Source organism: Xenia sp. Carnegie-2017, unplaced genomic scaffold (assembly GCF_021976095.1).
Source record: "Xenia sp. Carnegie-2017 unplaced genomic scaffold, XeniaSp_v1 HiC_scaffold_20, whole genome shotgun sequence".
NCBI classification, from domain to species: Eukaryota; Metazoa; Cnidaria; class Anthozoa; order Malacalcyonacea; family Xeniidae; genus Xenia; species Xenia sp. Carnegie-2017.
In genome coordinates this window covers 10,649,847-10,661,965 of record NW_025813483.1, presented here as the reverse complement: position 1 = coordinate 10,661,965, position 12,119 = coordinate 10,649,847, and the positions used below count along the sequence as shown (strand labels likewise).

Below are 12,119 nucleotides of genomic sequence, written 5' to 3'. Positions count from 1 at the left end.
AACAAAGCATAGTATATTTATCTTGAAACATGTGCATTAGACGATTTTGCAACTAATACTTGCTTATCTTTCATTCTGTATCTGGCTTATGGAAGCGCACTTTAGACTAGAGATGAAAATCTGAAAGAACTCGCAAGAAAGCTTTTAAAGCTCGGTGTAGATCTCCCGTGAATGGGATGCTGCAGGTGTGGAATGAAGGTTTTACTGATAAGAATACTTTGAAAAGCTTTAGATAAAATATATTTGTCGAGCATGCTTCGCTCGATGCTTAGCACACACATCATACATGCAGCTGGTCGAGCCACGCCCTTTTTTAGAACATGTCACCAAACAAAAGAATTTAAATAATTCCTTGTTTTGGATTTGACAGTTGTGAGCGTTGCCTTATCCGGTAAATTATTTAATCCTTCAGAGATAATTTTGACCATTAAACAATGCCTTTCGCGAGGGAGGAGAAACATAATGCAAAATCTGCCAAGTATAATGACAAAGAACCGGAAAAAGACGTGCGTTCGCCTGTCGAAAACGGTCACGATTTGATAGAAGACGAAGCAAGTCAATCACACGACTGTTGCTATCCGAGAGGGTGCACATCATCGGATTTGAAGACATCCTGTGATTCTGTTCATTTCTTTTGTAGTAACGACCAATGCGACAAGAGTGGTTTTATGCACCCTGAGTGTGCGGACGCGTTTGAAGAAGACCTGATCGCATATTGTCGAAATCTAGGTAGAGCGCGAGGTTGGTCCGAGAAACAAAGATATCAGAATATCTGGACTAAAAAAGGCTACGATCTCGTTTCTAAACGTTGTGCTTGTTCTTGCGGCAAGGGCTATTTAAAAAAAGATTTAGATTATAAACCTGCCGAAGAAGAAGAGAGTTTTCAACAGGTAACATCCAAGCGGAAAAAAGGCAAAAACAACCAGTATACATTGCTGTCTGTCTCGCCCAATTGCAACAACGCCCCGACTATGCATAAGATACAACAAAGAAAGTTAAGCCTGTCTCCCACTGATGTTCATCATAACCATAAATCTCCTAGTAGAAGAAGGTCTAACTCGAAATCCAAAGATATATTTCAATTTCCAACCTTGTCTAAGCTAGGAGACCAATGTGTCACCTCCAGCTTTCCCTGGCGTACTGATTTTGGTACTATGGTAAAGAACCTACCTCGACAGAAGGTCAACCCATGTCACATAAAAATGGATGATGATTTTTCCCAAAGTGACGATCCGCGATCCATTATACTGAAAGCACTTGTCTCTAACTGTCAGACAGCAGTAAGATGTGTTACATGTAATAGAGATCTGCCTGTGTTTGCTAATTACCCACTTCTTGATGGTACCTTCTTTTTGTCTCCCAAAGAACTGACACCTGGTTGTATTGCATTGGAAATCCAATCTCGCATGCTCTTCCTGACTGCAGTATGCATGCATTGTTTACAAGGCACACCTCAAGCTGTGAAGTGTAAATTCTGCAATACCAAATGGGATGGTTCACACCACCAGATTGGTACACTATACTGGTATGATATCTTTGCAGCTGCACCATGTTGTGATAGACGAGTCGAATGCAGGAAGTGTGGTAAGCCAGTTAGGAATCCTGAAAATGGAAAGCAATATTTCTCTGATTATTCGCGTCAATTTGAGTGCCCTCATTGCTCCTACATTGATTGCCATTATGTGAAACCTCTGACTTTATATAAGCTTGCTAATTGAGTATCCTGTGAACTAATCCTAGTAAACATACTTGGTGATGAACATACAAGGACGTTAATGAACATCTTAGGACATGAATGAGATTCTAGGAAATGAATGTTTACTATGATTTCAACTTTTGAGCCTGGACAAACCAAGACATTTGCCTTGTATATTTTGAATCCCATTTCAAGACTTTTTTCGTCGTGCAAGAAAAACCTGTCTTTGCACTTTAAGAAACTGCGTGTTTGACTGTCAAAGCATATTGATGGCAAAGCTGGTAAATAGCTGGCTATTACCATTTTTGTTCATGATCTTAAATGCTAATCTCAGAACTATTTATTTCCTCTCTGCTACATTTATTTATTTGTGAGAAATTATACATTTTTATTTTGATTAAATATCAACTATATAAAATTTCTTCACACTTGCCTTGATGAAAGAGTTGATTTACGCATATATATATAATAAAAATTAATGCTACAATGCTAATAAGCATTATTCAGGACATTTCTGCAGTATACAGTAAAATGACTTCCATTTCGGTGGACACATTTTCTACTTGCATGTTTACTATTTCTCTCAGGACACCTCGGCTTCTAACATATCCTCTATTTCCTTCTCCCATGTGCCATCATCATTGTCATCACCTTCTTCAACAACATCATATTCCTGAATAAGGATCGATTTAATTTATTTAAGTTGACTTTCTTAATGTGGGAAAACTTGTTTGTCTTTCTTGTACTATTACATTAGAAAAATCAAGCTGGTTTACTTGACCACTTTGGTGGTAATATATACTTGTCAAATAATTTAAGAGAGAAAATAGGATAGAACAAAAAGCTATGGGCTTTCAAAGGCAACATTGAAAAAAAGACAGTGTAAATACACCATTTTCAATCCAAAATTTCAGAAAAGCAAGACAATACACTTAAAAAATTGGTGTTACAATAATTATTAAGTGGACACAGTATCCAATAATCTAAATGATAGATTTGAATAAAAATTCCAAATGTTATTATTGAATATTTTGTCCACTACAGTCAAGATGCAACTGTTTCTCAGTACAATTTTCCTTATTTATAATAATGAAAATAAACACACAAAGTTGTGTAATATCTAACATCAAGCAACCTGTAATTCTTCCTGAAGTTCCCTTTCCCAGTCAGGTATTTCTGCTTCAGTAGTAGAAGTTGAGTTAGGTTGCTTCTCATTTTCAGAGAGTGTCTTCTCTCCTTTGTCATTTAATGTTCCCATACCTATCTGTTGCAAGTCTTCTTTGCTAAGTTCTATTGATGAAGACGGAACATTACACTATTGAATACATGCACCTATATATAGATGGGCCTAATGTGGATGGGTTCATGTAAGAGGATAGCAGATGGAGGATTATGGTGTGTTGAAGCAACATAAGTTAAAGTTGCACACACAGCATTTGCTATAAAGACAGTATCTATCAGAATGATAAGGGCTTATGAAGGCTATAATTTGTTCCAAGCACAATAAAGTACAATTAAGTACAATATGCTATTGAAATGGTTAATCTAAAGCACAAATAATTTGTGTTTGATGCTTGTGTACGAGGCTAGCAGGTGGAGGATTACGGTGTGTTGAAACAACATAAGTTAAAGTTGCACACACAGCATTTGCTATAAAGACAGTATCTATCAGAATGATAAGGGCTTATGAAGGCTATGATTGGTTCCAAGCACAATAAAGTACAATTAAGTACAATATGCTATTGAAATGGTTAATCTAAAGCACAAATAATTTGTGTTCGATGCTATTGCCAATTCTCTTATTGATGCAATGAGAGAATTTAAATGAGGTAGGTGCTAACTATATATATAGAAGTGGATACATGTTGCTATTAATTTCTCTTGCAAGACAAATGAATAACATACCTTCTCCTCCTTCAAAGGTATCACTGATAAATTCTTCCTGTGGAGGACTGCTTGACAATGTTGTATCACCTAAGTCTTCAGAAAGCTTTTCAACACTTTGTTTTGCTTGAATCCCAATAGGCTGTGTATCAGCAGAACCTGTTATCATAAAATACACATCATATAGATTGACAAATGTATTGGAAATGCACAAATATGCCCCATACTTTATGCACACAATCATGCACCTGTTGTTTTCACAGACTTGTTATCCTGATCTTTTTCATTCAAATTTTCGGCAGAGCTCTTTGTACTTCCTAAAAAGATTCTTGTTCCAGTAATTTTACACAAAACAACATCCCAAAAACCAACTACAACTATAACAAGGTTTCTTTGCAATACCTGCTGCAGAGGCTAAAGATGTAAGCTGTGAAGATTGCTTGATCAATGAAACACGATAAAAATAATTTCTCCAGAAGGTTTTCTCCTTGACTCTTCAGCAGAAAATGAAATTTTTATTAATTTGATGGAAATAATACGTTGCTTTTAATTCAAGAATGCAAAACACTGCTCACTTCTTTGGAACCAAATTGAATCTCATCTTTCTTAATTCTGGGTCCTCATCAAGAGTTGCAAGTGCCACAGGAAACATGCTGTCATAATCATAATGAAATTGCACACCGGAAGGTGGGTCTCTAAGAAAATTTCTCTCGTCCTGTGGTTATTGAAATCATGAAAAACAATTCAAAATCAATTCACTTCTGACAAATTGTTTGTCAATAGCCAATTAATATTGCATTGCATTGAAACTACTAAGAAAAACGTTACTGGCATTAAATCATTTTAATGATTGTCATTCTTATAAAGAAATCTTGAAAAAAAAGAAGCAATTCACACTGACTGCTTCATACATATGTGTGTAAGAACTTGAACAATACCGGACAAAGGTGAATAATTAAGAAAGGGTCCTTACACTACACAATTAAACTGGTCATTACTGATCATGCTTACTGATGACAAAGCCAAGATTTGTGTTTTCATCGTCTCTTCTTCATGATAACCAACCCATGGAGGAACACCAGTTTCTATGATGTAAATTACATAATGCTGTTGATTTTGCAATTCAAAACACATTATAATATAAAAGCAATAAAACGTGTGTGGTGATTGGTCCATAGTAGTGTTTGTATTAGCCTGTGCAAATCAATTTGAGCTCAATCTATTATATTATTTTATAAAAGAAATGAAAGATGTTTTTCATGCAGGTGCAACTCTCCACCTTCTGTCTCAGGCTTGCACTAATCTGCTCTCAAGTTCTTCCAAAGGTCTCCTAGGTTTGCATAAGCATGTGCAAACACAATAAACATCTTTGATTTCTTGAATGAAATTTACTTTCTCTTTCTCCAACTAGAACTTATTCTAACTTTCACATTTAAATCTAGCTTAAGTAATACACCAAAAATTGGCAATGCACTTACTCAAACAAAAGTTTTTTTTATTAATTGCTGATATTCCACACAAGGGCACACATTATGGAGGTGCATGAATGGGACATGCAGATTTTTTGAAAGATATATATAAAATTTAATCCATACAGAGGATAAAAAATTGGTCCTCCTAAAATTTCGGGACTCTCCATGAAATGAAGACAAAACAAAAGTCTGTTTCAACATACAGTTCCCTCAATTTTCAAGGCAATGTGCGCTACTGATTCCTTTTTATTTCTGACATACCTTTGATACTTCAATGTAAATGAGCATATATAAGTTACCTTTCCTCTTACTCTGTTTTTCATTTACAAATTTCTCTTGCTCCTCGTTGAAGTTAGTCAAAATATCCTGTAATATATCTCATATGTTACGTAAATTACGGTAAATACATTTAAGTTGTCAAGTTACCAGACTTAAAACAAAATCCATACTAACTTTTCCTTCTACCGTTTCTTTAACAGTATCTTTGACTTTCATTGCTGTCTTAGATGCAGCATTAGCGACACTATAGAGAAAGCCTTCAAAAAAATTACAATTCGTTTTAACACCAAAATTCCTCAATGTAATGCTATTAAAAAGTGTCTCTTCTCGTCCTGTGTAGTGTAGGTATGAACTACGATGACGAGCCAGATTTATAATAATCAATAGAGAAAATACTAGCTGCCATTTAGCTTGTGTATTATGTTAATTATATATAAAATATTGGCGACTTACTTCCAAAGTTTTTTGCTAAATCTTTGGCTGTATCTGACATTTCATTGGCATTCTTACGATCCTCGGTTGAGTCAGTTCCTTCTTCACTCGCATTTCCCCTATTTCCCTCTTCCTTTTCCGCGTTTCCACCGCTAGACCACCAGCTAAACATTTCTGTCTCATCAAACAATCAAAATACAACTTTCGTGCATGTTTTCTTGTACAATGTATTTCTTTAATACGACGAAAAGTCGAAAACACACCAAAAATGACTTAATTAGTTGTTTTGTTATTTACATTTTTAAGGCCCGCGAGCATACGTCAAGTTTGGCAAACTTCATGTAACTTATACTTATTTTATCTTTAATTTATCAATCCACATTCTCTCCCTGCTTTCCCCTTTAAAGAAGTTCATCTAGCTATGGTTTTCCGCAAATAACCACGCACAAGGGTATCAATTTTCTTTTAGGAATTTGATGCCTTCAAAATTTGTCTTCTAGTAACATCCCAATTATAAACACGAGCCATATCTTTGGTAATAAATTAAGGAACACAAAAACTATTGAACAGTAACTTAGCATACAATTAGAGCATGTTTTGATGCATAAAAAAGGATACTAACTTCTGTTGTCACATATTGATCTTTAAGAAAGCATAAATCATCGTCTACACCTTGTAAAGTATCCCTTGCAAACTCTAGATTTTTACTCAACAGTTTCTCAGCTTCTTCAATGTCATATTCTAACATTACATTTGCCTAAACATAGTGAAAATATCGATGAGCAGTTTTTCATTAAGAGTGAAAGAGTTTAAAGGGATATTATGCACTTACCCCTAACCACAAACAAACTTTATCTGTAGGAGGTATAGATGCATTGGCATATACTTGGTCGGACAAAAGAAACTGTGTACTCAAAGTCTTATCTTGTTTCTAAGAGAATTCATGAAAATACATTTAAGAGTTCCTTTCATTACCCTGTTGAAGTTATCAAGTAAGATCCTATAAGATCCCATAGGATCCTGGATAGGATAAAAATTAAGACTTTATAGTATCGTGGATACGATTCAGTTCAAATTCTAAGCAGGATTTGATGCGTGATTTTCACAAGGGTAAAAAACAACATGGAGTATATCCAAGACTTTCACATCACAATCTGCCTACCTTACTATCTTTCAAAACTTTAACCATTTCATAGGTAGATTTTAAGTCTGGAATTTTACTCTGCAGCCTAAAAAAGATAAATTTCTGCATGGAGGCTTGGGATAGAGCAACTGGGTTGTCCATCCTATTTGGTCATTACAGTGTATGCATGTTGTGGTAATCTAGGTCAGTAGCATTGCAAGTTTCACTCATTATGTTATGTAACTTTCCGATCGTTAACGTTCATTTCTTTAGAAATCTGTTTTTTACAGTCATGGTAAATGAAAACGCAAAAATTACCATCGCATGACCAAAGTGACGTGCTGGCTACGTTAATGAGCTAGATTTATTTAGTTACTTGCGTTTCTTTGCTAGAAGATTCATTTCCATGAATTTGTACTTCTGATGCTGCTCATCTAGCCGTCTTATGACGCTCTCTGCTCCTTCGTTGCCTTTCGTCTTCATAAATGCATCAACGTCTTCCTATGGTAAATCATATGGATTTCATGGATTAACTTGAATGGAAAACAAGCACAGGAAATACACCATAAATGACACAGTTTTCTGAATGATCTACTTACCAAAAATGTAGCTTCAGGGATACCACTATGCTTCTTTTCAATAATTGCTTTATCTACGCACTCCTTGTCAGACGCCATTTTGACTTGTTTCTTCAGTGATGTCTTTTAAAAGGTAAATGTCTGTTTACACCCCCCTTGCAACAAATAGATTTTAATAAGGTCACGGAGGGTAGAGTACGTTTAAATTATTATCATAGAACGACATGGACTATTTTTAAAAATTCTGTAATATTAATTTAGAGAGATTCCCCTTTTAAATGAAACTGACGCGTACAAATATATTGGAAGTGTCAAAACTATTTTCATTATGGTTGGTGGTCAGTTTAATTCTAACATGAACAAACTATGTGAGAGATTAAAAAGTTTTCACAAGTGGCCTGACACTGCTAATGTGAAGCCAAAGGATCTTGCTGAAGCTGGCTTTTACTACACAGGAATCGGCTTCACTGTTTGCTGTTTTAGTTGCGATGGGAGAATAGCTGAATGGAAACTTGGCGAAATACCTTTAGAAAAGCATCGCAGGTTGTATGAAAATTTTCGTCATTTTTACTGTTTGATTGTTACGTAGACCTTAAAGATCGACAATTTTTAACATCCATCGAGCGAGACCACTTTACCAGAGATGGATTGTAAACTTCAGTAGCATAAACTCTATGTTGAAAATAAAGCTTTAGCCCAAGTGTTTGCCCAAAATGTGCCCTCCAGAATAGATATTTTCATCTAATCTTGGGGACGTCCACTTCCATCTCAATTTTTCTTGCTAGTAATAAATTGTTACAATCTATTATTTTCTTGTATCTTGGTATATCACTAGCACCACACTAACAACTGTCAAACTCTCAGCTGAGACTTGCTTCATAATTCTTTGTAGGCTTTTTGGACATTCTTGCAATTTTTTGAGGCAACTTGACTCTGATAGACCAAATTATACATCTACATCAATGAACATTGCCCATAATTTTGATGTTATTGATTGTAACATGGAGAATGAGGAAAACCGGCTACTCAGTTTCCAACGCAATGCTGGCTGGAAAGGTAAAGTTGACCCAAGGAAACTCGCCGCAGCAGGGTTTTATTACATTGGAGTGCTTGACCATGTTAAGTGCTTTGCTTGTGATCTGACATTAATGGCATGGGAACCCGATGATGATCCATTCATTGAACATTTTAAGAATCAGCCCAAGTGCAGTTTCATATCCAACTTTTCAAGGAAATATTCAGTATCAATTCGACAAAATACCAATGAGCCGGCAACTAATTTGTTTCTACCAAATCTTGAGCAATCCATGAGAGATATACAAATGGGAACAGTTCAAAACTATAGGCCTCCTTCACCAGTCAGTTACTTGCCACGTACTCAGCCAAATTATTCCAAAGAGCATGCTCGCCTTCACTCTTTCATTAATTGGCCAAAATATTGTCCAGTGCGACCCAAAGAGCTGATCGATGCTGGATTTTACTATACTGGATATGAAGACCAAGTGCAGTGTTTCAAATGTGGTATAATATTGGCAGGATGGGAACCACAAGACACACCTTGGGGGGAACATGAGAAATGGGCCAAGGATTGCCCTTTAGTCATTGAACACTGTCGCCAAAGGAACCCCCACATTGCCCAAGATATCTCCACAGTTCCCATGCTACCTCAAGAACAAACCTGGAAGACACCACCCAAACCATTGGTCCCGCATGCAACTATTCCTCAAGTAATACCAAACAACGAACCTGAATTTGTCAAGGCCCATTTTCAATTTCCAACTGAGCGTTATGATTCAAATACAAAAGTGCAGATCTCTAGTGAAAAATCCATAGGTGAAAATCAGTTATTTTATTTGGCACATGGAGTTCAAAAACTGCTTGAAGAGGGTAGTTATGATTTGTCTACTATTCAAGAGGCCATTAGTCAAAGAAAAAAAATTGATAGAGTACCCATCAATAGTATGAATGATCTTATGGACGCAGTAGAATTTTATCATGATAAATTGCAATCAAAGGAGAAACATGTGGAAGTTGTGAAACTTCCAGCAGAAAACCTGACTAAACCAGAGTTGCCTGTGAGCCAAGCAGCAATCAATGAGCAAATGTGGAAACAAGAGGATGCTCACAGATGTAAAATTTGCCTTGACGCTGAGATAGGAATTGTATTTCTCCCATGTGGGCATTTAGTATGTTGTCCTAACTGTGCACATGAAATACGGACAAAAAAAAATAGTGTCTGCCCAATTTGTCGTCAGCATATTACCGATATGATTCGAAGTTACTTAGCATGATTTATTTGGGTGATGAACTCATAAAGATACTCATACTTGTCTTCATGTGTCTTGATTTTAACTACAATGTGGCATATGTGTTTATTGATTTATTCATAACATTTTCACATTAAATGATCCACACTAAGATTTCCTTATACAGTTACTGAATATAATACATACATATACACTTAAACTAGTCAACAACTTTAAGACAAGTTTATTTTTAGACAATGAATGCATCATTGACATTATAAACACCAGACTTTCGCATTGTGAAATGTTCTATTTTCAACAAGACAAGAGCAAATGCTTGTGTGAATGGGCCCACATTCAATACAGATGATAACTCGTCATTCGTGATAGTCTTGTTACCTAAATATAGGACAATAAGAATTTTTTTTCTCTTAGGTTAATATAAAACATGATTTTAGGTAACACAAAAATTGCACTCTATCGCAGTCATACTATATAATTTTCTAGCTTACAATAACTCAACAATAAACATGTGTTTAATATGAATGCAACTCTTTGCACCCCCTACCTACCCCGAAATCCACCCAGTTTCTTTGAAAAAATAAACTCAACAAGTAAAGAAATAACAATACATCCTACCTTTTTCTCGGGTATTTAAATAAGTGTTTGTCTCTTCAATGAGAAAATTGACCTGCTTGAATGAAAACTGTTTTTGAAGACATCCCGGGATTTTGCTGTATGTTGGATAGTCTATTTCAGGCAAACGGTATCTTGATTTCGAGCATGGTTTGACTTCATCAGGTGTTTCCAATTGCCCAGTCAATTCACCTGAATACATCATGTTAGCAAAGGACATCATTACTAGTTTGCATTCATTTCACTTGAATATTTAATCATAACAGGGAAATTCAACATCTATTTTGCCTTGACATGCCAAGTGACAAGTACACACCTGGAATGAGTCTATTTACAGACTTAAACTTAGGAGGTTGTGGTGTATCAAGATTATCAAAGGCAAGGACGGGTTCCTGGCCTTCTCTCTGGGTTCCATATCGCTTCAATCCAGGAGTGGTAAAGGTTGGTGGAGTAGGAAAATCATTAACTGACAGGTCTCCTGCTACTTGGGTAGGGGAGTTAAAATTCTGTTCTTTGTCAATGGTTTCTGTTTCTATCATTAAATGCGGTGGCAACTCTGATGATACTGGTACACTTAAGTCAAAGCCATGTGGTTTGCATTTTAGAACAGGTGTCTTGGTCTGGGGTAATGGCGGTCCTTCAGGTATCACAGGACTTGCTACACATTTCTTATGCATATCATAATTTTGGATGAACTTGGTAGCTGTTTTCGGGCGAACAGGTGTCACTAGTGGATCCAATGCTGGAAATTATACAGCAATATAAAGTAAGTGAAATTTTATTATTTGTAAAAGGCGAAGTTCAATTGTACAAACAGTGGAGTTCAATTGTACCAGGTCTTTCTGGTTGCATAGGAAGTATTGTATCAATCTCATCTTCATGAGAATCATCTTCACTTGGCTGCTCATTTTCTAAGTCTGGTGATTCATTTTCTTTATCACTACTGCTGTCTTGAAAGCTATCAGCAGTACAAAGATTACTGGAAAGAAAGATTCATGATAGAATCATACGTTTTTCTTTCTGGTGTGGTATGACTCAACTCAGTGTCAAATAATTCATATGCAAACCTCTCGCTATCTTCACAATCGTTTTCCTGATATACATCTGGAAGTTTTCCTAAATAATACCATGAAATATTTAACCCATGTGTACTGGAATAAAGATATTGTAAAACAATCAGGAATAAATGTACTGAAGGTTCACATAGCAGCTCTTTCTAGGTGACTGATTTTTTATTACCTCAATTTCATTGGCATTTACCTTTAGGTCTTGAATAACCATACTTGGTTAAGTGGTCCTCTAATTCATCTATGTTTTCTCTTATCTTCAAAGCCTGCTTACGAGTGGCCTCTAAAATACTGTCGATGTTCAGATTACATTTAGCATCAGAAATAGTCTTCGTTGTTTCCTCCTAAAAAGTTCAATCACAAAAACAAGTCAATTCAAATTGCAAAGAAACGTAGGAGCTACCCTATAAACCTTAACAATGATTGTGTTGTCGATTACCTTGAGGTTTTTTGCATCAGCCAGCAGAGCCTTGAGCTGTAGACAAGCTCTGGCTTTGTTTATGTCTTCGGTATTTTTTTCGGATGGTAAAACGCTCGAAATCCTGTCTAAGGAACGTCCCAAATCGCGCAACTTATCAAAAACTTCGAAATGGCTGGCCATTTTTTGTCAATAAAATTCAAAATTGAGCGCCAATTTAAACTGGAGTGACGGCATCCGGAGCAATCCGAATACTGAGCCGAAGGACCGAAGTCGAAGGTCCAGGAA

General features: G+C 36.1%; 5 protein-coding genes across 5 annotated transcripts; 2 read left to right on the top strand and 3 right to left on the bottom strand.

Moving 5' to 3' along the window:
- Window positions 1–145: 145 nt before the first annotated feature.
- On the top strand, window positions 146–2,122 carry LOC124443039 (headcase protein homolog). The gene has a single exon (XM_046993560.1). The coding sequence runs from the start codon at window positions 435–437 to the stop codon at window positions 1,716–1,718; it is 1,284 nt and encodes a 427-aa protein (XP_046849516.1). The 5' UTR covers window positions 146–434; the 3' UTR covers window positions 1,719–2,122.
- On the bottom strand, window positions 2,040–6,051 carry LOC124443040 (synapse-associated protein 1-like). Its single transcript, XM_046993561.1, has 10 exons — window positions 5,785–6,051; window positions 5,506–5,588; window positions 5,352–5,418; window positions 4,592–4,665; window positions 4,156–4,295; window positions 3,983–4,074; window positions 3,829–3,897; window positions 3,602–3,739; window positions 2,832–2,986; window positions 2,040–2,369 (listed from the first exon to the last, which is right to left on the bottom strand). The coding sequence occupies exons 1-10, from the start codon at window positions 5,933–5,935 to the stop codon at window positions 2,280–2,282; spliced, it is 1,059 nt and encodes a 352-aa protein (XP_046849517.1). The 5' UTR covers window positions 5,936–6,051; the 3' UTR covers window positions 2,040–2,279.
- LOC124443042 (prefoldin subunit 3-like) lies at window positions 5,971–7,572 on the bottom strand. The gene is made up of 6 exons (XM_046993562.1): window positions 7,486–7,572; window positions 7,263–7,387; window positions 6,926–6,992; window positions 6,596–6,694; window positions 6,382–6,520; window positions 5,971–6,293 (listed from the first exon to the last, which is right to left on the bottom strand). The coding sequence occupies exons 1-6, from the start codon at window positions 7,561–7,563 to the stop codon at window positions 6,229–6,231; spliced, it is 573 nt and encodes a 190-aa protein (XP_046849518.1). The 5' UTR covers window positions 7,564–7,572; the 3' UTR covers window positions 5,971–6,228.
- Window positions 7,573–7,696: 124 nt separating this feature from the next.
- On the top strand, window positions 7,697–9,882 carry LOC124441476 (putative inhibitor of apoptosis). The gene is made up of 2 exons (XM_046991957.1): window positions 7,697–8,007; window positions 8,357–9,882. Exons 1-2 carry the CDS (start codon window positions 7,793–7,795, stop codon window positions 9,753–9,755), a joined length of 1,614 nt encoding a protein of 537 aa, XP_046847913.1. The 5' UTR covers window positions 7,697–7,792; the 3' UTR covers window positions 9,756–9,882.
- On the bottom strand, window positions 9,797–12,058 carry LOC124441477. The gene is made up of 7 exons (XM_046991958.1): window positions 11,853–12,058; window positions 11,607–11,757; window positions 11,414–11,462; window positions 11,180–11,325; window positions 10,663–11,088; window positions 10,350–10,538; window positions 9,797–10,109 (listed from the first exon to the last, which is right to left on the bottom strand). The coding sequence occupies exons 1-7, from the start codon at window positions 12,012–12,014 to the stop codon at window positions 9,961–9,963; spliced, it is 1,272 nt and encodes a 423-aa protein (XP_046847914.1). The 5' UTR covers window positions 12,015–12,058; the 3' UTR covers window positions 9,797–9,960.
- Window positions 12,059–12,119: the final 61 nt, after the last annotated feature.

Excerpts from the sequence above, each read along its gene's own strand:
- LOC124443039 (XM_046993560.1), top strand. The coding sequence starts at position 435 with ATGCCTTTCGCGAGGGAGGAGAAACATAATGCAAAATCTGCCAAGTAT.
- LOC124443040 (XM_046993561.1), bottom strand. The coding sequence starts at position 5,935 with ATGTTTAGCTGGTGGTCTAGCGGTGGAAACGCGGAAAAGGAAGAGGGA. Across the intron at positions 4,666-5,351 it reads AAAACAGAGTAAGAGGAAAG|AAACTGGTGTTCCTCCATGG; the intron begins GTAACTTATATA and ends TTTACATCATAG. Across the intron at positions 2,370-2,831 it reads AACTTCAGGAAGAATTACAG|GAATATGATGTTGTTGAAGA; the intron begins GTTGCTTGATGT and ends ATCCTTATTCAG.
- LOC124443042 (XM_046993562.1), bottom strand. The coding sequence starts at position 7,563 with ATGGCGTCTGACAAGGAGTGCGTAGATAAAGCAATTATTGAAAAGAAG. Across the intron at positions 6,521-6,595 it reads AAGTTTGTTTGTGGTTAGGG|GCAAATGTAATGTTAGAATA; the intron begins GTAAGTGCATAA and ends CACTATGTTTAG. Across the intron at positions 6,294-6,381 it reads ATATGTGACAACAGAAGTTA|ATATGGCTCGTGTTTATAAT; the intron begins GTATCCTTTTTT and ends TTATTACCAAAG.
- LOC124441476 (XM_046991957.1), top strand. The coding sequence starts at position 7,793 with ATGGTTGGTGGTCAGTTTAATTCTAACATGAACAAACTATGTGAGAGA. Across the intron at positions 8,008-8,356 it reads CCTTTAGAAAAGCATCGCAG|GCTTTTTGGACATTCTTGCA; the intron begins GTTGTATGAAAA and ends AATTCTTTGTAG.
- LOC124441477 (XM_046991958.1), bottom strand. The coding sequence starts at position 12,014 with ATGGCCAGCCATTTCGAAGTTTTTGATAAGTTGCGCGATTTGGGACGT. Across the intron at positions 11,089-11,179 it reads TATGCAACCAGAAAGACCTG|CATTGGATCCACTAGTGACA; the intron begins GTACAATTGAAC and ends TATAATTTCCAG. Across the intron at positions 10,539-10,662 it reads TGTAAATAGACTCATTCCAG|GTGAATTGACTGGGCAATTG; the intron begins GTGTGTACTTGT and ends TGATGTATTCAG.